The 26,085-nt window shown below is 41.1% G+C and overlaps 1 protein-coding gene across 1 annotated transcript in view; it reads left to right on the top strand.

Annotated features, from left to right (window-relative positions):
* The first annotated feature begins 446 nt into the window (after nt 1–446).
* The window catches only part of tsen54 (TSEN54 tRNA splicing endonuclease subunit), a 47,862-nt gene continuing 22,223 nt past the window's right edge, over nt 447–26,085 (top strand). Inside the window, exons 1-4 of the mRNA XM_059948874.1 lie at nt 447–626; nt 7,719–7,883; nt 8,622–8,685; nt 16,652–16,735. Of these exons, the coding sequence (XP_059804857.1) occupies nt 577–626; nt 7,719–7,883; nt 8,622–8,685; nt 16,652–16,735 (363 nt within the window). The 5' untranslated portion in view covers nt 447–576. The remainder of the gene's footprint in view (nt 627–7,718; nt 7,884–8,621; nt 8,686–16,651; nt 16,736–26,085) is intronic.

Here is a 26,085-nt window from a genome sequence, read left to right as displayed (position 1 = left end):
GGTTACATATGAACTTTCATAATAAAATTGCTCTTTGAACTTTGAAACAATGGATATCATAGTGCACATGGAATGAGTGCGTCTGGCAGGCAATGCAATACATGCAAAATACGCAATGCAAGACAACGCAAAAGTGACATGCACGCATGGTAGTTTAACTGGTGAACTTTATAATTTGTGTTGTTTTAATATATCCATTGAACAGAAATATGGACATTAGTATTGTGGACAGGATTTATTATCCACCCCTTGATAAGATGTAGATCAACCACGATATCTTCGATTGATGAAACGGGCTGCTTTACTCCTGTTCATACGTTCGCAATAGATGGGAACTCAGTCAGCGAACGCCAGGACACGACATGTTCGGAAGCAAAGTGAGAGGAGCACTAGGACCTGATGGAATTTCTGATCCGTGTAAGATTGAGAATATGCGTAATGCGGAGACCGAGCACCGTTCGTGGGGCGGACGCTAAGGTCCGGAACCAACAGTGAGCAAGCGCCAGCCGAAGCGGAAGAGAAATACAACGGAGGTTGGGGGGAGGGTCTGGCGCCATTCTGGACCGCGCTGCGCAAATGGAGGCGGTTGAAGAGCGAGTGGAAAGCCCTGCGGGTCGCACGCTGAGGTAAACGCCGTGGCCCAGGGCCTTCGGGGCAGAGCGGTATTATTGCTGCTCCAGGCTGCCGTTGCAAGCCTGGCTTGCAGGGTCTAATCCCGGTTTCTGTTAAAAGGAGCACTCTCGTGGGCTACAACACACACAAAATGGTGGTGGAACACAGCAGGCCAGACAGTATCGATAAGGAGAAGCGCTGTCGACGTTTCGGGCCGAGACCCTTCGTCAGGACTAACCGAAAGGAAAGATAGTAGATCTGAAAATAGTGGAAGGGGGGAAATACGAAATGATAGGAGAAGACCGGAGGGGGTTAGTCCTGACGAAGGGTCTCGGCCCGAAACGTCGACAGTGCTTCTCCCTATTGATGCTGTCTGGCCTGCTGTGTTCCACCACCATTTTGTGTGTGTTGTTTGAATTTGCAGCATCTGCAGATTTCCTCGTGTTTACTGTCGTGGGCTGTTGGTCCCACTGGGGTGCGCGGCGGAGCAAGAGAACAGGGAAAGAAACTCGGACGGGCTGCGGTGAGGGTCCCTTGTCCTTTGTGGCGGAAGCGCTGGAGCTGGCAGTGGGAGCCTTGGTGAGGAGTTTGAGCCACTGACCAGTCAAGGGCTGAGTAGGGGCAAGCTCACCAAATCAGTCGTGTGCACCGCGATGCAATCAAATGGTTTAGTCTATCAGGTCTCTCCTCGCCCTCTGTCGTTCCAGAGAAACCCTAGTTTGTCCAATCTCCTTATAGCATTGTCCTCTAATCCAGGTAGTTTTGTTATTCTGTATCCTCTCCAAAGCCTCCATATCATAGCTAGAATGGGGAGGCTGCAATGTGACTTAATTCTTGAACTCAATACCTTGGCTAGTAAATAGAATGCTGTATTCCTTTACACTATTAACTTATGCAGCCACTTTCAAGGATCTATGGACTTGAATTCTCAAGACCCAAGTACACTTATTATCAAGAATGTGTAAATTATACAACCTTGAGATTTATTTGCTCACAGGTAGCCACAAAGCAAGAAATCCCAAAAAGAACCCAATTAAAGAAAAAATAGAATAAAAATAGAAGCCCAACACTCGATGTGCACGAGAAAGGAAAAAAAAACAACACACAAACACCAGTATTCCAAACCAAAACTGAGTCCTCAGATCTGAACCTGAGAGTAGGTCAAAGCCTCGCGTATCAGTTCATCGTATTAGACCCAGGGCACAGCAATCAAGGGCTGTCTTCGTAACCTCAGCATCATAAAAGGCGAGGGGAGTGACCATTGTGGAGAAGGAGTATTATTGACTCTTGTCTTAGATTCCAACACCCTGTCTTTTTAGTCCATCTAAGCAGGTATTTAAATTGAATCAGATTCAGGTTTATTATCATTAGCGTGTGTTGTGAAATTTGTTAACTTTGCAGCAGTTCAATGCAATACATAATATAGATGATGAAAAGAAAGAAAATCAATTACAGTATACGTATAATGAATGCATTAAAATCGCTCAATAATATACATTAAAAATACACATTTTTAAAAATAAGGTAGTGTCCAAGGGTTCAGTGTCCATTTAGGAATTGAATGGCAGAGGGGAAGAAGCTGTTTCTGAATCACTGAGTCTGTGCTTTCAGGCTTCTGTACCTCTTACCTGATGGTAACAGTGAGAAAAAGGCATGCCCTGGGTGCTGGAGGTCCGTAATAATGGACGATGTCTTTCTGAGACACTGCTCCTTGAAGATATTCTGGGTACTTTGTAGGCTAGTACCCAAAGTGGAGCAGACTAAATTTACAACCCTCTGCAGCTTCTTTCAGTACTGTGCGGTAGCCCCTTTGCCCCCCCCCCCATACCAGACAGTGATACAACCTGTCAGAATGCGCACAGCACAACTGTAGAAGTTTTTGAGTGTTTTTGTTGACATATCAAATCACTTCAAACTCCTAACGAAGTACAGACGCTGTCTTGCCTTCTTTGTAGCTGCATCGATATGTTGGGACCAGGTTAGGTCATTAGAGATCTTGAACTTGAAACTGCTCACCTAATGATGGAACAGCAAAAGGCTCCAGTGCCCCGGAGAGAGGAGTGGACATCATGGAGACCGATTGAAATCGGCTCTTGCCTCCAATCTGGACTGGTGTTTAAATTGTCTAAAAGAGCATTGTACCTCGCTCTAGAACCCAGGCCCACTATGGAAGGCCCGGGGCCTAGACCATGCTGCCCAGCGACTCATTCCAGGCCCAAATTCCGACGTCCAGACCAAAGGCACACTCAAGCTCTTTAAATCAGCTCAGCGCCCAGAGTGAACCAGAGCCAGTTGAATGAGCATCAAACTCGGATCTCCTCTGTCCGGGTCCCGATTTCTCCTTGCCAGCTGTGTCTAGAGCGACTTACCTTGTTGCTGGGTCAACTGTACGGTTATCAAAATACCACCTGCAATGATTCATCCCCCCCCCCCCCCCCCCACAAACTCGCCTCACCATTGCTCGACCCTTCACTATTTGGGTGATAATTTAACACAATTTTACCTCCAAAAAATGTATTTTTAGTGATGTTTTTAGTCAGACTTCTTTGCCTTTTGACTACCAGGAGGTTGTTGCACATGTTTGGTAGCACCATCTTAACCAGAAGTCACATGTATGCCACTGTACATTACAGATGTTGAGGGTCCTGTCATTAACTGTGCACTTTCCCTTTACATTTGATATCCCAAAGTGCAATACCTCAGACTTGCCTGGTAAACTGCATTTACAATTTCTTAATGCCTGTCTGCAGCTGATCTGTATCCCACTGCATCCTTTGCCAACTTTCTGTCCTGTTCACAATGCCACCAATCTGTGTCCTGTGGAACATCATCAGTCACACATCTTTAGCCAGAATAAAACCCATCCATAACCACTCTTTTTTTTTTCCCTATGGGCAAGCCAGTATATCCTATACATTTTAATTTTCTGGATGAACCTACGTAGCAGGTACCTTGTCAAATGGCTTATTAGTGTGTTATTAGATTGGCATCCAGAATTGTAGTCAGGAATAATGACTAAGGACTCCATTTTCTTCCCTGCCCCAATAGTATCTTTCTTATTTCTGAAGACATTAGTCAGGAGATAATGCAGGCAGCTTCTTTTGTAAAAAAGGAATATGTTGAGTCACTGAGTGTCACTCCCCTAGATCTGTGTCTCACCTCCTCTCTCCCACCTCCCTGTGCCCCATTGTGTGTGGTTCTTCTCTCTTTTCCCCCACCGTGGCAGGCAAAAGTTTGGGTACCCTGGTCAAAATTTCTGTTACTGTGAAAAGCTAAGCAAGTAAAAGATAACCTAATTTCCAAAAGGCATAAAGTTAAAGATGACATTTCTTTAATATTTTATACAAGATTACTTTTTTATTTCCATCTTTTACGGTTTCAAAATAACAAAAAAAGGAAAAGGGCACCCTGCATGGTCAGTACTTAGTAACACCTCTTTGGCAAGTATCACAGCTTGTAGCCAGCTAAGAGTCTTTCAATTCTTAACCATATAACAATCACAGCACGGAAACAGGCCATCTCGGCCCTCCTAGTCCGTGCCGAACTCTTAATCTTAACTAGTCCCACCTACCCGCACTCAGCCCATAACCCTTCACTCCTTTCCTGTCCATATACCTATCCAATTTTACCTTAAATGACACAACTGAACTGGCCTCTACTACTTCTACAGGAAGCTCATTCCACACAGCTATCACTCTTTGAGTAAAGAAATACCCCCTTGTGTTTCCCTTAAACTTCTACCCCCTAACTCTCAAATCATGTCCTCTCGTTTGAATCTCCCCTACTCTCAATGGAAACAGCCTATTCACGTCAACTCTATCTATCCCTCTCAAAATTTTAAATACCTCGATCAAATCCCCCCTCAACCTTCTACGCTCCAATGAATAGAGACCTAACTTGTTCAACCTTTCTCTGTAACTTAAGTGCTGAAACCCAGGTAACATCCTAGTAAATCGTCTCTGCACTCTCTCTAATTTATTGATATCTTTCCTTTAATTCGGTGACCAGAACTGCACACAATATTCCAAATTTGGCCTTACCAATGCCTTGTACAATTTTAACATTACATCCCAACTTCTGTACTCAATGCTCTGATTTATAAAGGCCAGAGTTCCAAAAGCCTTCTTCACCACCCTATCTACATGAGACACCACCTTCAGGGAACTATGCACTGTTATTCCTAGATCTCTCAGTTCCTCTACATTCCTCAATGCCCTACCATTTACCCTGTATGTTCTATTTGGATTATTCCTGCCAAAATGTAGAACCTCACACTTCTCAGCATTAAACTCCATCTGCCAATGTTCAGTCCATTCTTCTAACTGGCATAAATCTCCCTGAACACCTCCTACTTTAGTATCATCGGCATACTTACTAATCCAATTTACCACCCCATCATCCAGATCATTTATGTATATTACAAACAACATTGGGCCCAAAACAGATCCCTGAGCCACCCCGCTAGTCACCGGCCTCCATCCCGATAAACAATTATCCACCGCTACTCTCTGGCATCTCCCATCTAGCCACTGTTGAATCCATTTTATTACTCCAGCATTAATACCTAACGAATGAACCTTCTTAACTAACCTTCCATGTGGAACTTTGTCAAAGGCTTTGCTGAAGTCCATATAGACTACATCCATTGCCTTACCCTCGTCAACATTCCTCGTAACTTCTTCAAAAAATTCAATAAGGTTTGTGAAACATGACCTTCCACGCACAAAGCCATGCTGGCTACTCCTAATCAGATCCTGTCTATCCGGATAATTATTAATACTATCTCTAAGAATACTTTCCATTAATTTACCCACCACTGATGTCAAACTGACAGGTCTATAATTGCTAGGCTTACTTCTGGAACCCTTTTTAAACAATGGAACCACATGAGCAATACAACAATCCTCCGGCACAATCCCCGTTTCTAATGACATCTTAAAGATCTCCGTCAGAGCTCCTGCTATTTCTACACAAACATCCCTCAAGGTCCTGGTGAATATCCTGTCAGGACCCGGAGATTTATCCACTTTTAAATTTCTTAAAAGCGCCAGTACTTCCACCTCTTTAATTGTCATAGGTTCCATAACTTCCTTACTTGTTTGGGGAATTTTCGCCATTCTTCCTTGCAAAAGCTTCTAGTTCTGTGAGATTCTTGGGCTGTTTTGCATGCAATTCTCTTTTGAGGTCTATCCACAGATTTTCGATGATGTTTAGGTTGGGGGACCGTGAGGGCCATGGCAAAACCTTCAGCTTGCACCTTGAGGTAGTCCATTGTGGATTTTGAGGTGTGTTTAGGATCATTATCCTGTTGTAGAAGCCATCCTCTTTTCATCTTCAGCTTTTTAACAGACGGTGTGATGTTTGCTTCCAGAATTTGCTGGTATTTAATTGAATTCATTCTTCCCTCTACCAGTGAAATGTTCCCTATGCCACTGGCTGCAACACAAGCCCAAAGCATGATCAATCTACCCCCGTACTTAACTTGGAGAGGTGTTCTTTTCATGAAATTCTGCACTCTTTTTTCTTCAAACATACCTTTGCTCATTGTGACCAAAAAGTTCTATTTTAACTTCATCAGTCCAGAGGACTTGTTTCCTAAATGCATCAGGCTTGTTTAGGTGTTCCCTTGCAAACCTCTGACACTGAATTTTATGGTGAGGATGCAGGAAAGGTTTTCTGCTGATGACTCTTCCATGAAGGTCATATTTGTGCAGGTGTCGCTGCACAATAGAACAGTGCACCACCACTCCAGAGTCTGCTAAATCTTCCTGAAGGTATTTTGCAGTCAAACGGGGGTTTTGATTTGCCTTTCTAGCAATCCTACGAGCAGTTCTCTTGTAAAGTTTTCTTGGTCTTCCAGACCTCAACTGTTCCTGTTAACTGCCAATTCTTAATTACATAATGAACTGAGGAAACAGCTACCTGAAAATGTTTTGCTATCCTCTTATAGGCTTCTCCTGCTTGGTGGGCATCAGTTATTTTAATTTTCAGTGTGCAGGGCAGCTGCTTAGAGGAGCCTGATTGTTGGGACAAGGTTTGAGGAGTCAGGGTATATATAAAGCTTTGAAATTTGCATCACCTGGCCTTTCCTAATAATGACTGTGAACAAGTCATAGCCCTAACAAGCTAATTAAGGTCTGAGACCTTGGTAAAAGTTATATGTGAGCTCAGATCGCTTGGGGTGCCCAAACTTTTGGATGGTGCTCCTTTCCTTTTTTTCACTTTAAAATTGTGCAAAACAAAAATAATACACCAATCTTGCTTAAAATGTTGAAAAGAATGTTTCATCTTTAACTTTATGACTTTTGGAGGTCAGTTCATCTACCCACTTAACTATTCACAGTAACAGAAATTTTGACAAGGGATGCCCAAACTTTTGCATGCCACTGTATATGTGTAACTGTTTTTCTTGATGAGAGTTGTAGAGTGAATTCTTCATTGTTGATTACATAAGTTCTGTTTTTCCAGTCAGGATTGTTATCCCTGAGCTGAACCTCCAAACCTGGTGGGCCTCTCTAAGCCCGGCCTCTACCCTCTGACCTGTTTGGCATGGGTGACCCTATCAGCAGCCAAAGAATGAAGCCCTGACTAGCCCATATAGCTCTCCGGGTCATTGACGCACAGTAGCCTCCAAACTACAGCAAGGTTGTGGTCCTCTTGGAGGTTCCATGTACCTGTCTAATTGTCTTTTAGATGTCATAATCTTAACTGCCTCTACTATTTTTTTAAACAGCTCATTCTATGCACTCGCCACTCTGTGTGTAAAAACTTGTCCAAAAGAAAAAAACTTGTCAGGATGCTTTTAAATCTATTTCTTCTCACTTTAAATATGTCTTTCTCATTTTGGAATTCTCTACCCTGGAAGAAAGACTGTGCCCTTTTACCATATCGGTTCCCCACATTATCTTATTAAGCTCTGAGACTGAGGAGCCCCTCAGTCCTTGTTCCGGACAAGAAAATCTCTGATCATCTCTGAACAGCTGAAACAAATGCAGGCCCAGCACCAGGAAAATCAAATCAGCACAAGAATAAGTGAATATCAGTAAGTGAACTGATTTTCCCCCTCCTCCTCCCCCCCCCCCCCCCCCCCCCCGTTCCTCCTGAAGCCCTGAAGAATTGTTTTTAGCACGATCCTGCGATCACAAGATTCCCCAGCGGACTCATGGCCAGAAGGACTTCATCCCAGATAACTCTGAAGAGCAAGCGGAGAAGCTACAGGTGTGTCAAGAGGAACAGTGGCAGCTTCTGTCTGAAGAACGAGTGGAGCGACTGTAAGTCCTGCTGCTTATTGATCAGAATTACCAGGGCTTGGATTTCAAGAGAATGTGCATAGCTACTAGTAGTCAATGATCACACTTGGCTGGTCTATCCTACATGATGCAGAAAGCCAATGGGAAGGGGTGGTTGGAGAAACTTCTCTTGTATGGGACCTTGGTATGTGTTGATACAGAGAAAGTGATTGTTCAGCATAATATCCGGTGTTCTGCTCAGTGCAGTTCACTCGATGCTTATGTGAGGTCTCACAGGTATGGTTTATATTTTATTGATCACGATATCTATGCATATTCTAGTTTTAAATTAGTTGTAAAGTTATCCCTTTAGGCTCTTCAATCAAATGGTTCACCCTTCAAATGCCTTAAAGAGCAAGATAGAATGTGCAGAATTACACTGTCCTGTCAGATTCTCCCAGGACATGCATAGCCTGAGTTAGAGACCATTAACTGTGATTTATACTACTGTGGAGTTATTCCAAATGAATAGCTAATTTAGCATAATTTTAGTAGCATGTTCTGAAAGGGAGGCTTTCCTGACACTTGGAACCAATTAATAATCCTGGTAACAGTCGAAAGCTCAGTAAAATGTAGACTATGGGTTTTTTACTTTAAAAAAAGCAAAAAAAACTGGTTAATAATTGTGTCTTTTTTTAATTGAGCTTGCAGATTCCTGATGATTGTATTACTTTCTTTGTGGAAAACAGCTGCATAAATTATTCTCTTCATTTTGTGTAGAGGGAGCCTGATAAAAGCAGAATGGAAACCCCAGGAGGGCATCGTAGAGCTGAAGTCCAACGCAGTGAGTTTAGCTAAAGCAGAATACTCTTATCTAAGGGGAGTGCTAGATGTGTGCAGCAACGAGCCTCCCAACTATACATGTGGTGCTCAGGTGCTTTACACGGTGGAGAACATGTGCTGTACTCTGGGGATGATGGAGATTGGGAGATACGAATGAGTGCAGTTCAATAGTCTGCCATTCAGGCACTTTATAGAAGGCCGGGGGTTCTAGGTAGGGGCTGCTGGCAATATTGGGAGGCCAGCGTTCAGTGGGCAGTGGGGACTGGAACTTCCAACAAGTGAGATCACAAGGTTGGGTGTGGTTCCAGCAAATTGGGGTGAGGGGATATCCATAGCTGGAGACTGGAAATGATTTTTGGGGTCTGGTAAGAAAATACAGCCAAAAGTTGGATGCTATAATGACTCGCCCTGGCAAGGGTCCTAATCCCGATCTGTGCAAGAAAAGGCACAAGAAGCAGTGTGTACTTGATGTCTGTTTGTTTGCAGGCAGTGTGATCCAGGTTCCCCCGTAGTGCTTGAACAGGCTTATTGCACGGGAAAAAGTAATAACACAAGGCTCTTATATCAGGGTGTGTGTGACCTGTACCAGGAAGTGCCCAGTCGACTTTACAATGTGGAAAAAAAGTGACTCAGAAATAGTTGCTGCTTCATTCCACTGCAGAAAAGAACAATTTCCACGGGTAGAAAAGCAAATGAAGAGAACAGCATGTGCAATTGAATTTGCATGGAAGAATATTTTTTTATACTCATTTTTACCATGTTGGTAACAAAGCTTTGTTTTTGAGGAAAATTATCCAATCCATTTTGTCTTAAAGGTTGGAGATTGGAATTGCATTTGTATCATCTGTATCCAATCCCAATGAATACTTAATAATAGTGATTGAACTAGATACATTATTTTTTAAAATTGCAAAGAAAAATGGAAAGTTAATAAAAATAGAAATTGCTAGTTAATAAAAATAGAAAATGGAGAATGAGGGGTGATTTGATAGAGGTGTGTAAAAATTATGTTGAGTATAGATAGAGTGAATGCAAGCAGGCTTTTTCTACTGAGGCCAGGGGAGAAAAAAAACCAGAGGTCATGGGTTAAGGGTAAAGGGGGAAAATTTAAAAGGAACATTGGGGGGGCTTCTTCATGCAGAGAGTGGTGGGAGTGTGGAATGAGCTGCCAAATGAAGTGGTGAATGCGGGCTCACTTTTGACATTTAAGAAAAACTTGGACAGGTACTTGGATGAGAGGGGTTTGGAGGGATATGGCCCAGGTGCAGGTCAGTGGGACTAGACAGAAAAATGGTTCGGCACAGCCAAGAAGGGCTAAAAGGCCTGTTTCTGTGCTGTAATATTCTATGGTTCTAGAAATTCTTAGCAGGTCAGGCAGTATTAGTGCAAAGAGGAACAATTAATGATTCAGGTTAAAGGCTTTGAAACATTGCTTGTTTCTCATTCCATAAGTGCTGCCTGACCCATTGAGTGGTTCCAGCATTTTCTGTTTTTCTTTAAGATTTCCAGTCTCTCTAGATTTCAATTTTAATTTATATAGAAAGTTATAACATACTGTGCAGCCCACTTTTTTGCTCTCTCTTTTTGCCTTTATGATAAAAGCTGCATTGCTGAAACTCAGCCCTAGTAGCAGTCTGTCATTGTAGAAGGCACTTGAGGTGTTGCATCAAATTAAAGTACCTGGTATAGGGGGTAATACATTGGCATGGATAAAAGATTACATGGAGTGTCAGGGGTTCAGGAATTATGGAATTATATGAACATGGCAGGTGTTAGTTCAAACAAAAATCAGTTTTCAGGAAATGAAACTGTTCAGTTTATTTTCAACTGATACTCGAAACTAATCATTGGGTAAAGGACATTCTGATTCTGTCCTGTTGGAGAAGACTATAGATGTTATTGTGTTGGTCATTGAAAACTTCAGAATGAGTTCAGGGAAGACGTTATGTAACCCTGTTCAGTAGTGCTTTGGTAATTAATGCACAGTTCAGGATGGGCGCTCTCTAAGAGAATTTAATATTCTGGTAGTTGTATATTCAGGTAGCCATCCTTCAACACTGTAACAAAATAAGTATGTTTTGAGTGTCGGGGTTTTGTGCTGTGAAGCTCTTGGACCAAATACTATTCAAAAGTGGTTTTGCTAGTAGGGATACACTAACATGGTAAATAATGTAATTCTGCACAGTTACCTGACTCTATCTGAAATCATAACCATTTAATATAATCATAATAGTGATTATAACCATTGAAACTGTAATTGTGTATTATCTTTATGTTTTTAAAGAAAAGTATAAAAATTGTGTCAGAAGAGTATGATTCTTTTCAAATAGGACCAGCTCCAGTAGATCTGTAAATAAAAACTTCCTTATCTTTCATTTTCAGCTCACAGCCCTGTGTGGCCAGTTTAGTCAGTCACATCAGAGAGCAGACATAAACAGATTTTTCTCTGGTTGGCATAATGTAACAAGTGGTATGTCACAGGCATCAGTGCTCGGGGTCTCAGTTTAACTCTATATAAATGATTTGGATCAAAGTATGGTTGTTAACTTTGCTGTTGATTAGAAAATAAGGTATGAAGAGGATATGAGCAGGGTTCAAAAAGATGCCAATCAGTTAAGTCAAAAGGCAAAGATCCAGAAAATGATACATAATACTAACATTTGGATGAGGTATTATTTAGAGGGTATGGGCCATAAGCAGGCATCTTGGTCAGCAAGGATGAGTGTTTCTGTCCTGTCTACTCTGACTTTAATGCCTGAAAATAAAGTATATTGCCTAGAAGTGAGAGACAGCAGAACTCTTGAGACACACAAAAGGATCCTGGTGGATGATTCGTAAGAAGCAGAAAAGCCCGGAGAATTCTGGTGAAATACAATTTGCAGCACGTGATTAAGAAAGGCAACAGTGTTGATTTGCACACAAAGCAAGGAGGCTGTACTTAAGCTACAGAAGGCATTGGGGCGACTGTACGGTATTGGCCTCCTTGTCTAATTAAAGTTGTTTATACTTTGGATTAGTTTAGAAAAGATTTATTGGATTTGTAGCTGAAGCAACTGGGTTGACTTGTGAGGAAAATACAAGATCCAGAGGGTTCTTGTGAGGGATGGCGAGATGTATTTCTTCCTTTGGAGCTAGGGATTACTGTTCAAAAAATTGGTGTTGCCACTTTGAGATGGGTGAGGTAAAATTCTTTCTCTCAGCATATCTTGAGTTTTCAGGGCACTCCTTGAAGAGCAGTGGAAGCTAAAACTTTGAATATTATAAGTTGGTAACTAGTTCTTGAGCAAAGGGGCAGAAAGGTAACTATGGGTGGACAGGAATTAAATTTTTAATAACCATATATGAATCCAGCCAAATGAAAGTGTCCTTCTGGGGCCATGGTGCAAAAGGTACACAACACATTTCAAAATAGCAAGCAAAAAAAATAGCCCAAGACCCTGAGCGATGTCCTTCAGATTACAGGCAGTCCCCTGAACATCTGACTTACGGACAGCTCGTACTTACGAACTGAAGGAGACTACTGACCGTCATTTTAAGTCTGATTGCCATTGACACTGTGAGTGTTTAACTCTGTACGTGGCTTAAATTTTTCTTAGTAAGATTCACCCTGACATGCCCCCCCCCCACCCCCCAGCCATTCCAGTTGGATGGTGGAGCAGTGAGATGGAGCTGGGCTCGAGAACGGAAGTTCAATCCAGTGACAGTCTGCTCCCGTGCCGGGTTGATGTCAATCCAGTGACTCCTGTACCATCCATGCCGGGTTCATGTCAAGCTCGCAACTCGACCTTGTGGAAAAAAAAACACTGCCACCTCCAGTTTAAATACCCACGTGGAATATTGTGGAGGATCAAATACCCAAACTCAGCACAGCCTCCACTTGTCCCATTAGGACCCGGCGGACCTCGGGAGCTGGCGCAGGTTGGGACCCGCTGCCCACAGTGTTTCTGTTTCATTGACGGGAAGCGATCACGATTGAAAATAAAGTGGAAATAATAAAGCATTTGGAAAGAGGTGAAACGCCATTGATTATTAGAAAAGCGTTAGGCTACAGTCGGTCAACGATCGGAACAATTTTAAAGGATAACGAATAATGGAGCTTGTGAAACGCCCTGCCCTGATGAAAGCTACAGTTATTACTAAGCAGCGCAGTGGTTTAATTATTGAAATACATATGTTTCTTAAGTGTTTTATATGCATAGAAAGGTAAAATATATACTATATGCTGAGACAAATGTTTGACGAACTGATGCTAAATAATACTGGATGTACTTATTCTGACTTAAGTACAAATCCGACTTAAAGATGGACTCAGGAATGGGGCTCGTACGTAACCCAGGGACTGCCTGTACCAGTGGTGCACAGCTACTGCAATTTAGCTTGTTATTCCACCAGTTGAACACTGGAGGGCAGCACCACTGGAAGAGGCCGAGCACAGGTGCCACGGCGTCTCTCTTGGACTGCAGCAACAGGCATGTTTTTTTTTAAACTTTTTTTATTGCATTTTTAAATGGTTACAAAGTATGAAAAAACAATGTATATAACCCATACCCCCTCCCCTTAACCCCTCCCCCCTAACTGCCCTATAGAAAAAAAAGAAAAAGAGAAAAAAAAAAGAAAGAAAGAATGCCTGGTTGTTGGAAGATCTCCACATGCTCCATGGAATTCGTAATAACTTTAATATGTATATTTATTTCTTTCCCCTAATAACCAATTGTTTCATCTTCAGAGCATCTATATATTTAATCCTGTCTTTTGTAAATAAGGGCTCCAAATTTTCAAAAATGTTTCATATTTATCTCTTAAATTATAAGTATTTTTTTCTAATGGAATACAACCATAGATTTCTTTCTTCCAAGAATCTATACTTAAATGTGTATCCGATTTCCAAGTAACTGCAATAGCTTTTTTGGCTACTGCCAGTGCAATTTTTATAAATTCTTTCTGATACTTATTTAGTTTGAGTTTCGGTTTTATCCCTTCAATATCACCTAGTAAAAATAATATTGGATTATGAGGAAATTGTGTTCCTGTAATTTGTTCCAGTAAAAGTCTTAAATTTGTCCAAAAAGGTTGAATTTTAGAGCAAGACCATGTCGAATGTAAAAAAAGTACCAGTTTCCTGGTTACATCGGAAACACTGATCCGATAAATTTTTAATGTATGTTAAAATTCTTTTTCTTTTTATTGGTCCATTAAGCCTATTAACATTAAAACTTAAAAAATTCAATAAATTAGTCATTATTTTTATTTATGTTACTCCAATCTATAATAATACCTAATCTTTCAACTTTCATTGTATCCTGGGAAATCTTTTTAGAAGTCTCCATGTTGCTATGTGTGTCCCCACCAATCATCCAGGCAAAAGAATAGAAGAAAAATAGAAAATAAAGAAAAAAACAAAATACCCCCCTACTAATGTTGTGAAAGAAAGGAAACACAACATTACCCCCCTCTATTGTACGGGTCATGGCAATCGCCATGATTACACACGTGAATCCCGTAGTAACCGATTCAAAGCTCCCCAGCCCCCCCGCAACATAAAAATATATATATAAAAAAAAACATACTATTCTCAATTAATATTTCTAAAATATTACTTTTCTCCCTTATATCGTCCTTAAATGTCCATCAGTTCCATTTGCTTTCTCTGTCTTCGTCTTTAACCATTACATTTAGAAATCTCTGCTTTTAATTAACGAAGAGATGAAAGTTTTTGTGCAAACACCTCCGCATCTTGATAATCAGAAAAAAATCTTTTTCCTTCCTCCAAAAAAATTATCAGTGTTGCTGGGTGACGCATTAAAAACTTATAACCTTTTTCCCACAAAACCTTTTTAACTGGATTAAATTCTTTCTTTCTCTTCAAAAGGTTATAACTTATATCAGGATAAAAAAGAACTGGTTTCTCAGCTATCATCAACGGACCTTTTCTTCTTTTAGCACCCTGGGCAGCCGCCCTCAAAATCTTTTCTTTATCCTGGTATCTTAAACATCTTATCAAAATTGATCGCGGATTTTGATCATCTTGAGATCTTGGTCTTAAGGCTCTGTGCACCCTTTCAATCTCAATTAAAGTTTCTTCTCCCATTTCCAATTTTTCAGGAATCCATTTTTGAAAAAAATTTATTGGGTCTTCTCCTTCGGTACCTTCTTTAAGTCCAACCATTTTAATATTGTTGCGTCTACTAAAATTTTCAAGTTTATCAATTTTTCCCACGAGTTGTTTTCTTTCTGATGTCCAGGCATCATTATCATCTTCCATCCTCTTCATTCTTCCCTCCATTTCTTCCATTTTGACGTCCAAATCTATAATTTTCTTTTCCATTTTTTCCTGTTTCTTTGTCATTTTATCAAACATAGCCTCCATATTTGTTATTTTTTCTGTAATTACTTTTTGGTTACTTTTAATTACTTTTTCTAATTTTAGTAATCTATGCATTATTTGCCTCAAAGTCTTTTTTGTATTTTCAGAGGAACTTTCATCTTCTTGATCTTCGTCTGATTTTTCTCAGACTCACTTTCACTGTCGGTTTCAGTCGTTGCTGGGTTTTGTAGTTCTGGTTGCTCTCTTTTGCGCATGCTCGTTCCTTTACGCTTGCGCAGTTCTCGTTGATCTTTCCCTTTAGAAATGGCCGATGCTGCCGCAGTCTCCTTTTCTGTTTCACCGGTGGTGTGTTGTACCTGAGTCCGCGGTTCTTCGGTAGAAGTAGGCCTTGATTCTGTTCCAACTTGAGCGGTCTTCGCGGTAGCAGTTTTCTTCGTCCTCTGTTTATGAGGCATAGCTTAAAACAATCCGGAGTAGTTTATAAGTAACCTTAAAAAAGTATTAATTAACTTTTCTTCACTTAAACATTAATTTATTAACTTTTTTACGGGAGGGCTGGGTTCCAGCGTCTCGATCCTACGTCATCACGTGACGTCCCCCAGCAACAGGCATGTTTGAGGCCTAGTCCACGCCACAACAGAGGCCACGCAGCTCTCCTGCTGCCTGTAACATCACCAAACGAGGGAAATCTCTGAATGCCTGCAGAATCTTACGTTATCAATGTCTGACAGGGTCTTGCGATTGCAAGAAAAATGCCCGAGACAGTCACCCATGGTTGCACTGCACGCCATCTTTGTGCACCAACTACGATGCCTTTGAATAAGTAGTCAGCAACTTGGCCTGCCTGCAGGCCAGTTTCTCCAAACCCCATCTAGCTCCACCTATGTTCTGGAGACCCTGGCTGGTTCCTCCAATCAATGAGCATCTTACCGATGGGGTAAGCACCGTCTTGAGATCGTAAGAAACACATTTAACACAGAGTAAGGTAATGATTAGTTTGACTACAGTCATATTGAATGATGTATCAGGCTTGAAAGATCAAGTATCCTGCTTGTAATTGCATGTCCATAATGCGGAAGACAAATTTGTCAAGCCTCACCGTGGTTGACCTTATAATGTGCATATCAGGTCTATAACCTTGTTAGTCTATCTGTGATTTGATTGGAAAGTAGCAGTTTACAATATCTTCAATAAACTTCCCAACCACCTTACTGAATCGCATCAGTGCCAGTGGATTGTTGCCTTCTGAGTTTGTCTCATTCCAGAGGGGTGGAAATGTAAACTCGGGTCACCCTTCAGTGGCTGGGTTTTTGAAGGATAGTTAAAAAGAAATCCCATCTGCTGCCTTGGTTAGCATAAAAGATTGAATGTCCAATTAATGAAGAATGGGGAATCCTTACTAATATCCTGGTAAATAATTTCTTTGCAGTTTCACCAAATGACCTTATTTGCTGAATTCTATCATAAGTGTAAGGAAGTTGTTTTAATGAGTTTTGAGATGTCCTGAGGATGTCAACTATTTCTTCATGTTTAGGAGCTGAAGTTCATTTCATTATTATATCATTACTATTTAGAATAAATCTCATTTCAATACTATGTTTCCCCATTTTCACCCTTTACCACATACTTTAATTCTACACAGGGGAAATTCTGGCACACCATGGGGCATGTGGAAGAAGGGAAACAACTGCTCTATCCTGAGGAAGCACTGTACCTTCTTGAGTGTGTGAGTAAGATGTACAATATTTTACATACTTGCTATATTAGAAAGCTTTAAGTTCAGACTGTTGCTTCAATTAGGGATGAAACAGGAGCCCTCACTAGTAATTCTAAAAGGATTAATGTTGTGTTTAAAATTTTTTTTATTCTAAGTTGTATCAATCTAAGCAATGTAATTAATGATGGACAATCTAGGATGGAGTCTTTTTCAGTAATTTAGATCTCCTAGGCATTTCTTCTGAACAAGAGTCCGTCCTCAATGCTCCATTATCTATACATGAGATATAGGAAGCTGTGAGACAGCTCCAAAGTGGGAAGGCCCCTGGTCTTGATGGACTCACTAGTGAATTCTATAAAGAATTCACAGGGTTATTATCAGAGCCTATGCTAAACATGTTCAATTGTGCATTTAATTGTGGTCTCCTCCCACCATCATTGAGAGAAGATAATATCTCCCTAATTCTTAAGGAAAGAGCCCTGAAGATTGTACCTCCTACAGGCCTATTTCATTGTTAAATGTTGACTTTAAGACCTATCTAAAACCTTAGCGTTGCGATTAGAAACTGTTACTTTTTATCACAAAAGAGGATCAAGCGGGTTTTGTAAAAGGCTGTAGATCATCTAACGATATCAGAAGATTACTTAATGTGATTCAGGCATGTCAGCAACAGGCAGTGGATGGCTTGATGGTTTTCTTCGATGCAGAAAAGGCCGTATTGTGTTGAATGGACGTATCATTTATTCACTTTAGAAAGATTTGGGCAATAATTTTATTAAGTGGGTGAAGGTTCTTTATAATGACCCTTTGGCTGCGATTCTCACTAATGGTATTAGGTCGAATAACCTTAGCATTCTGAGGGGTGGCCAGCAGGGCTGCCCTTGATCACTAGTGTAAAAAGTAGTGGTGATAAAGACATTGGCTGAGGCTATTCGGTGAGATCCCAAAATGTCTGCTCCAGATGTAGGACTAAAGTCACATAAAATTATATTATATGCAGATGATGTTTTAATTTTCTTATCAAACCCTGCTATATCAGTGCACCACCTTATACAATGCATCAATTCATTTAGCGCCTTTTCAGGTTATAAAATCAACTTTACTAAATCAGAGGCTATGCATTTGGGGAATCTGCAACAGGTACCTGACACTCAGGGTGTTTTCCCCTTTAAGTGGTTGCAGACAGGTTTTATTTACTTAGGCATATTTATCACACCTACATTTGATCAATTGTTCAAAGCTAACTTTACACGGTTATTTGACAGAATCAAACGGGATCTTGAATGATGGAGCACTCTTTCCATTTCTTGGCTTGACTGAATATCCTTGGTCAAAATGAACATTCTTCCTTGTCTGCTCTACGCAATACGAATGATTTCAATCATTTTAACCCAAAAAATACTTTATATAAAAAAAAGGCTGATCTGTTTCTTTCATCTGGAACAAAAAAATGACCCTGTATTAAAATGTCTTAAGTTACAGCTTCCCAGTAGTCTAGGGGTCTGGATTTTCCGGACGTCAAAAAATATTGTGCTTGTGTGTGTGTGTGATAGTGATATTACTTACATAAGTTCCTTTTTATTTTATGTGGTTGACTGGGTTTGCAGGGACCCCTCCTCAAATTGGCTAGACATTGAAGCTTCACGAGCAAAATGCCCTCTTATTAAGTTGCTTTTCCTCAATAAGATGAAACTAGTTGAGGAATTTTGTCACAATCCAACAACAATTAATACAGTCAGGGCTTGGTGGGCGGTGCGACAAATTGAGGACAACACAGCGAGAATATCACCCTACACTCCAGTAACTCTGCATAGAGCCCATCTGACTCCAGATCGTCTCTCGAAATTTAAGACGGGGGTTTCTCCAATGTGTTCTCAATGTTAAGTAAATACTGGAACTTTCACCCACTGTTTTTGGACTTGTTCCAAACTTCAGGCACACTAGAGCGATATTTTGGGTGAAATGGAAAAGATTCTGAAGATGGGGCTTGAACTGGACCCAATGTCTTTTCTCAAGGCTGATTTATACTTCTGCGTTGAATCTACGCCATAGGTATGGCCTAGCCGTGTACCCTACGCTATAGCCTGACATGCAACTCCCCAAAAATGTAACTATGTGTCGCGGCGACGCAGACCACAACAACTGTGATTGGTGCGCTTGGTAACATCGCATTTCCTCCTATGCATTTCCGGTTGCTTCTCTGCCATTTTCAAATTGAGAGAGAAGAAGAACGTGAGTTGGAAAATGGATCAAATCAAGGAGAGGTTAATTGAGGAAGTCCAAAAATATGTACATTTGTACAACTGCATCGCCATACTATAAAGACTGCCAAATTGTAGCAAATTCGTGGAAATAAATTTCAGGCATTGATTTGTACATCACGGAATGCAAAAAGAAATGGAAAAACTTGAGGGACAAGTATGTATGCGTCTGGAAAAGTCTCGCCAAGAGAAGCGGGGACCCAGGCGGAAAAAAAGTGCCCGCATTTTATTTGCTTCTTTCCTGGCTGGCACCACACATTAAGCACCAGGAAACAGTCAAGTTATGACGACGACAAGGTAAATATAACATGTTCTTTGTATCATAAACCTCTATGTTGTAGTAAATGTTTCAGCTAGCTAGCAATACTGTCTAGTTGTCAACATGGCATATTAATTTGCGCAAAGATAATGCTTCCGTGAAACAAAAATGTAATAGGCTGTAATTGTATCTGGCTTGCTCATAATGTAAACGCAATAACCAGTATGCTGCCAATGTAGCCATATGCCATTTTCTCATTTTCATGGCTCTGCCAATCCGTGTACAAACACTGAGTGCATATATTACCTGTATGTATAATTACAAAAAGTAACTTTAAGCTATTGCAATTTCTTTCATAATCACAAGATGGAAATGATTTGATCTCAGGGTTGTCCACCACTTCAGTTGCTGAGGAAAGTCAACCACCAGACATTCCATTTTCACGTGCAGTAGTGAAAATAGTGAGAGTAGTGAAATATCTCATCAAGTAGTGAGATCTCCTCTGTCCCTCCGCCCAAGGATGGCACAGAAGAAGAGGAAAGAACATGATGACTGGTTTCAGAAGCAGGTTACCCAGTTGGATGACCGTAGGATGGAACTGCAACATAGACTGTTGCAAGGAAATGATGAGCTCTCCAGGTTTGGGCAAACAGTTGCAGACATGCTGTGGAGACTGCTGGAGGAGCACAAACCACAGGCAATGTTCGATCTCCACAAGTTACTATTTGAGACGCAGCAGCAGAAACAATGAACAATTGCATATTTTGATATTTAATGTAATATTTTGTCAGTTCCTACACTATACATTTTCCACACTTGTATTTGGGCACTAAACTGTGTGTAATTTTCAGTGCTTTACAACTTTGCTCCTTCTGTGTTTTTATATATGACACTTTGCACCTTGTATAATATTCTGCATGTTACTGCAAATAAGTAACAACTTGGTTTTATAACAGGTCTTTATTTTTTAATTCAAACAGCTACATGTTATTTATAGGCTCATTTATTTTATGTCCTTACAATTTACTGATTAAGTTGGCCACAACACACTATGTTGTTCTGCCATGGCAAAATTCCATGAGGTGATTGAAAGAAGGCCATCAAGTCATTTCGTACACCAATGGCAGCTCAGGTGGAACAGCACCTTGAACGGTAATGATGATCTAGAGGTTCCAAGAGATTCATATCCCCTGCCACCACTCTGAGTCTGCAAAATTAGCAGGGATGTATCTGCTCACAGACTTCATCAGTGTAGGCCAGGAGGTTGCATACAGTGATACAAGCTTTGACAATGTCCACTGCTTTGTCAGGCAGAAATTCTAGTGGTCGACCGAGGATTCTCCACCTTACCACCAAAATGCCAAATGTGTTCTCAATCACCGGCCTGGCTCTGGAGTGACGGTAGTTATACATCTGCTTTTCCATGGTCATGTTCATCCCTGTTTAGCAAAATGTAAAACATAGCGTATTATTGAAAAGGAAATCATTATGTGCCAATGTAGCTGTGATCACTACAAACATTAAGGGAATATATATATAAAATCACACAAAGCAGGCAATGTTAACATGAAATTAATTTTCATTGAATTCAGTGTCTGTGACATACCTGGAAAGGGATGCACGAGATTGTTGTGTAGGGGAAACGCAGCATCACCAGTGATTACATGTGGGATTTTGACTCCTATTCCAGGAAGATTGGATGGTGGGGACAGCTTCAGTTTGTGTTCAAGCAACATAAAACCAGATCTGCTCTCCTTGAAGATGCCCCCATCACTTTCCTGTCCGTATCCCCCACATCCACCATGGTAAACTGATATCTGGTGTTGCAGGTAGCCATCAGGACAATGGAATGTATGCCCTTGTAGTAGTCGCTCCCGGTGTGTGGCGGTGCCTTGCTGTTCACGTGTTTTCTGTCTATGCTGCCGACACAGTTCAGAAAGTTCCATAGTCGCCAAAAATCAGCTGCAATAGTTTCCCATTGGGTGACTGAAGGGCAGGGAAGGAACTCTGGCTGTAGCTTTCTATAAAGCTGTAGAGAGCTCCGAAATTATGGAGGACACTGCTTGACGCCAGTTCATAGCTAGCTGCTACAGCCTGTTGACTTCCACCTGAAGCTAAAACTCAAATGGTGATTGCCAGTCTCTTAGTAATGTTTATAGGCATACTGCGCATACACTGATGCGAAATAAATGGTTGGAGACGATGAACCAGATCTTCAAATCTACCTCCCAACATCCAAAAATATTTGAAATACATTTCCTTGTCCATGTCTCTTAGTGGCCGGACAAGCACAGAAAATTCACCCTCCTTCTGCCTCAATCCATTCAATGGTCATACACACCATCTCCTCCGACATCTTCTGTCTTTTCTGCATTGCAGTAATTTCAGTAAAAGTAACTCTTGTTCAACATTTATTAGCTCCAACTCCAACATGTGCTCAGTTTCGGTCGGTTTGAAGTATGTACACAAAGAAACTCAACACAGTGGCATAGAAACCCTACCGCCAGCTAGCGTTTTGGTGGTGAATTGCAGAGCAACACAGACACACCAACGCACAAGTATAAATGCTCACAACGGTGTAGAGGCTTCGCAGAAGTATAACTCAGCCTTTAGGCTTACCCAGCAGTCGTATTATTAATGCACATCAGAATAACTTCTTAACATTCCTGACTTTTTGTGCGAGGAAAAGCATTTTACTTCGTTAGATATCTGATAAGGCCCCTGGACTTTTTGGTTGGCATAAATTAATCATGGAATACATTCCTCTGGACTTTTTGACGTGTATGATACACTAAAAAAAAATAGTTTTCATAAAACATGGCAACCTTTTTTGCAGTATACAGATGTAAACCTGTCTGCTTTACTAATAAGGGCTTTTGTATAGGATATTGTGATGTCTAAATTTTGATGTAAGTGTTCTGATGCTGATATTTGTGAGGGGAAGAAATGTAAATGTATCTGGAAATTGAAAGTTTTGTTACACTGAGCAAAAAAAGAAAGCTTTAAGTTCACACTTCAAGCTATTTATGTATTTGTACAGCAGAAAGTTAGCTAGTTCTTTGTGAAATTTAGAAAGTGGTCACGTTTACTTCACAGTTCAATTGATTTGATTATCTTAGGAACCAGATAATTGGAATAATTGGACTGAATGATGGATTCTTGCTTTTTGCTTTCTGTTATACTGCTGGAAAACACAAAGGTGGATAGACTTGAATGCAAAGCTTGATGAGGTGGAGTACTTCACTGAAATCTTTTCAGGAAAAGTGTAACTTTGTATGAGTAACTGGCAGGGGCCCAAGGGGCCCTGGAGTGAAGTAAATGTCTTCTCACCTATTGTAGATGTTGCCAGGTTAATTGTTCGTAGTATCACAAACATGAGAAAATCTGCTGATGCTGGAAATCCAAATCTGATGTTGCTGTTTGTTTCCTGTGGTTCAGCTGCTTTGCACTTTGGAGAGGTCTTTCAGGAAAGCCAGCAGGAGTTGGATGCTTATTTATGCATTGTTGATGAGTGGGCAGAGCTGGTGTAGACAGAAATCCACATGAGTCCTCGCAATATGGGAGCTTTAACTTCCAGGCATTGCCAACATGGCTCATTTCCAGCTCGAGCCCCTGAGGGCCAGGCTAGTGCTGGCATCCATGATATTTCCCCTGCCAATCACCTCAGTAGTTATACAAGCATCACTGTTGGGGATGAAGGGTAACCCGGAGTTTTGTTTCTTGTTTTCTTGTAGAACCTGGATTTGTAATAGTTTTCCTTCCAAGCAGCAAGGAAACTAAAACAAAATAAAACGCTTTCACTTCACAGTCTCGCACACTTCAGGATCACATTTATTATTCCTGATTTGTACCTTGTGAAATTTGTTGTTTTACTGTGCAAAGACAGAATTGCCATAAATTATACAAATAAATAGTGCAAATAAAAAAGAATAACTAAGAGTTCATGGGTATGTGGACCATTCAGTAATCTGACGGTGGAGTGGATGAAGCTGAATGTGGATCTTCAGGCCCCCTGTAGCACTTCCTCGACTTCCTAACCGGAAGACCACAATGTGTGGATTGGTGATAACATCTCCTCCTCACAGACCGTCAACACTGGTGCACTTCAGGGGTGCGTGCTTAACCCACTGCTCTACTGTCTCTACACCCATGACTGTATGGCTAGGCATGATGAGAGGGCATACAGGAGCAAGATATGCCAGCTAGTGGAGTGGTGTTGCAGAAACAACCTGGCACTCAGAATCAGTAAGAAGAAAGAACTTGTTGTGGACTTCAGAAAGGGTAAGGCGAAGAAACACATCCTCAGAGGGATCAGAAGTAGAGAGAGTGAGCAGTGTCAAGTTCCTGGGTGTTGATCTCTGAGGACTTAACCTGCTCCCAACATATTGATGCAGTTATAAAGAAGGCAAGACAGCAGCTATTCTTAATTAGGAGTTTAAAGAGATTTGATATGTCAACAAAGCACTCAAAAACTTGTATAGATAGAAACATTGACAGCACAATACAGGCCCTTAGGTCCACAAAGTTGTGCCGAACATGTCCCTATCTTAAGAGCAAACATGAGAAAATCTGCAGATGCTGGAAATTCAAACAACACACACACAAAATGCTGGTGGAACACAGCAGGCCAAGCAGCATCTATAAGGAGAAGCACTGTCGACGATTCGGGCCAAGACGTCAACAGTGCTTCTCCTTATAGATGCTGCCTGGCCTGCTGTGTTCCACCAGCATTTTGTGTGTGTTGTTTCCCCATCTTAGAAATTACTAAGACTTCTCTATAGCCCTCTATTTTTATAAGCTCCATTTCCCTGTCCAAAAGTCTCTTTAAAAGACACTATCGTATCTGCCTCCACCACCATTGCTGTTAGCCCATTCCATGCACTCACCACTCTGAGTGAAAAAACTTACCCCTGACATCACCTGTGTACCTACTCTCCAGCACCTTAAACCTGTGTCCTCTTGTGGCAGCCATTTCAGCCCTGGGGAAAAAGCCTCTGGCTATCCACACGATCAATGCCTCTTACCATCTTATACACCTCTATCAGGTCACCTCTCATCCTCTGTCACTCCAAGGAGAAAAGGCCGAGTTCACTCAACCTGTTTTCATAAGGCATGCTCCCCAATCTAGGCAATGTCTTTGTAAATCACCTCTGCACCTTTTCTATGACTTCCACATCCTTCCTGCAGTGAGGCGACCAGAACTGAGCACAGTACTCCCAAGTGGGGTCTGACCAGGGTCCTAAATAGCTGCTGCGTTACCTCTCTGCTCCTAAATTCAATTCCACGATTGATGAAGGCCCATACACTGTACGCCTTCTTAACCACAGAGTCAACCTGCGCCGCTGCTTTGAGCGTCCTGTGGACTTGGACCCCAAGATCCCTCTGATCCTCCACACTGCCAAGAGTCTTATCATTAATACTATATTCTGCCATCATGTTTGACCTACCAAAATGAACCACTTCACACTTATCTGGGTTGAATTCCATCTGCCACTTCTCAGCCTAGTTTGGCATCCTATCAATGTCCTGCTGTAACCTCTGACAGCCCTCCACATTATTCACAACACCTCCAACCTTTGTTCTGTGTAGAGCATTGTGACAGACTGCATCACTGTCTGGTATGGCGAGGGGCAAGGGGGCTACTGCATAGGACTGAAAGAAGTTGCAGAGGGTTGTAAACTTAAATCGATTTAATTTTGGGTACTAGCTTACAAAGTACCTGGGATATCTTCAGAAAGGCAGTATCCATTATTAAGGATCTCCAGCACCCAGGGGCAAGCCCTTTTCTCACTGTTAACATCAGGTAGGAGGTACAGAAGCCTGAAGGCACACACTCAGTGATTCAGGTACAGCTTCTTCCACTCTGCCATTCGATTCCTAAATGGATTTTGAACCCTTGGACACTACCTCACTTTTAAAATGTATATTATTACACAATTTTTAATGTATTCATTATACATATACTGTAATTGATTTTATTTTATTTTATCGTCTATATTATGTATTGCATTGAACTGCTGCTAGGTTGACAAATTTCACGACACACGCCAATGATAATAAACCTGATTCTGATTCAATTTAAGTGCCTGCTCAGATGGACTGAAAAGACAGGGTGTTGCGATCTAAGACAAGAGTCAATAATACTCCTTCTCCACAATGGTCACTCCCCTCTCTTTTTATGATGCTGAGGTTACGAAGATGGCCCTTGATTGCTGTGCTCTGGGTCTAATACGATGAATTGATACGCAATGCTTTGACCTACTCGGGGTCAGATCTGAGGACTCAGTTTTGGTTTGGAATGCTGTTGTTTGTGTGTTGTGTTTTTTTTTCTCGTGCACATTAAGAGTTGGTCTTTTTATCTTTAATTGGATTCTTTTGGGATTTCCTTGGACGCTACCTCACTTTTTTAATGTTATTTGTTTTTTGCACTATTTTAATCTATTCAATATATGTATACTGTATTTGATTTACATATTTTGTTTCTATTATGTATTACATTGAACCGCTGCTACTAAGTTAATAAATTTTACAACATATGCCGGTGATAATAAACTTGATTCTGATTCCTGATGGTAGAAACGAGAGAAGAGCAAGTTCTAGATGGTGAGAGTACTTTGTGATGAATGCTGCCTCCTTGAGGTCTTCATTGATGGTGGGGAAGGTTGTGCCCATGGTGGAGCTCTATTTGACATCAGGTCCAGTGCAGAATCCATGGCTGTTACTCATGCAGGCCTAAAATTAAAATTGATTTCTTGTTGATATCATGGCTCTTTATCCCTATTTTGATTAAAATTAATTCCCATTGGCTTCCAATGTATGTTCCCCCAACTCTCTCAAAA

This window comes from Hypanus sabinus, chromosome 23 (genome assembly GCF_030144855.1).
Source record: "Hypanus sabinus isolate sHypSab1 chromosome 23, sHypSab1.hap1, whole genome shotgun sequence".
NCBI lineage: Eukaryota > Metazoa > Chordata > Chondrichthyes > Myliobatiformes > Dasyatidae > Hypanus > Hypanus sabinus.
The sequence above is the reverse complement of the archived record's forward strand: the minus strand, read 5'-3'. Positions and strand labels throughout refer to the sequence as shown.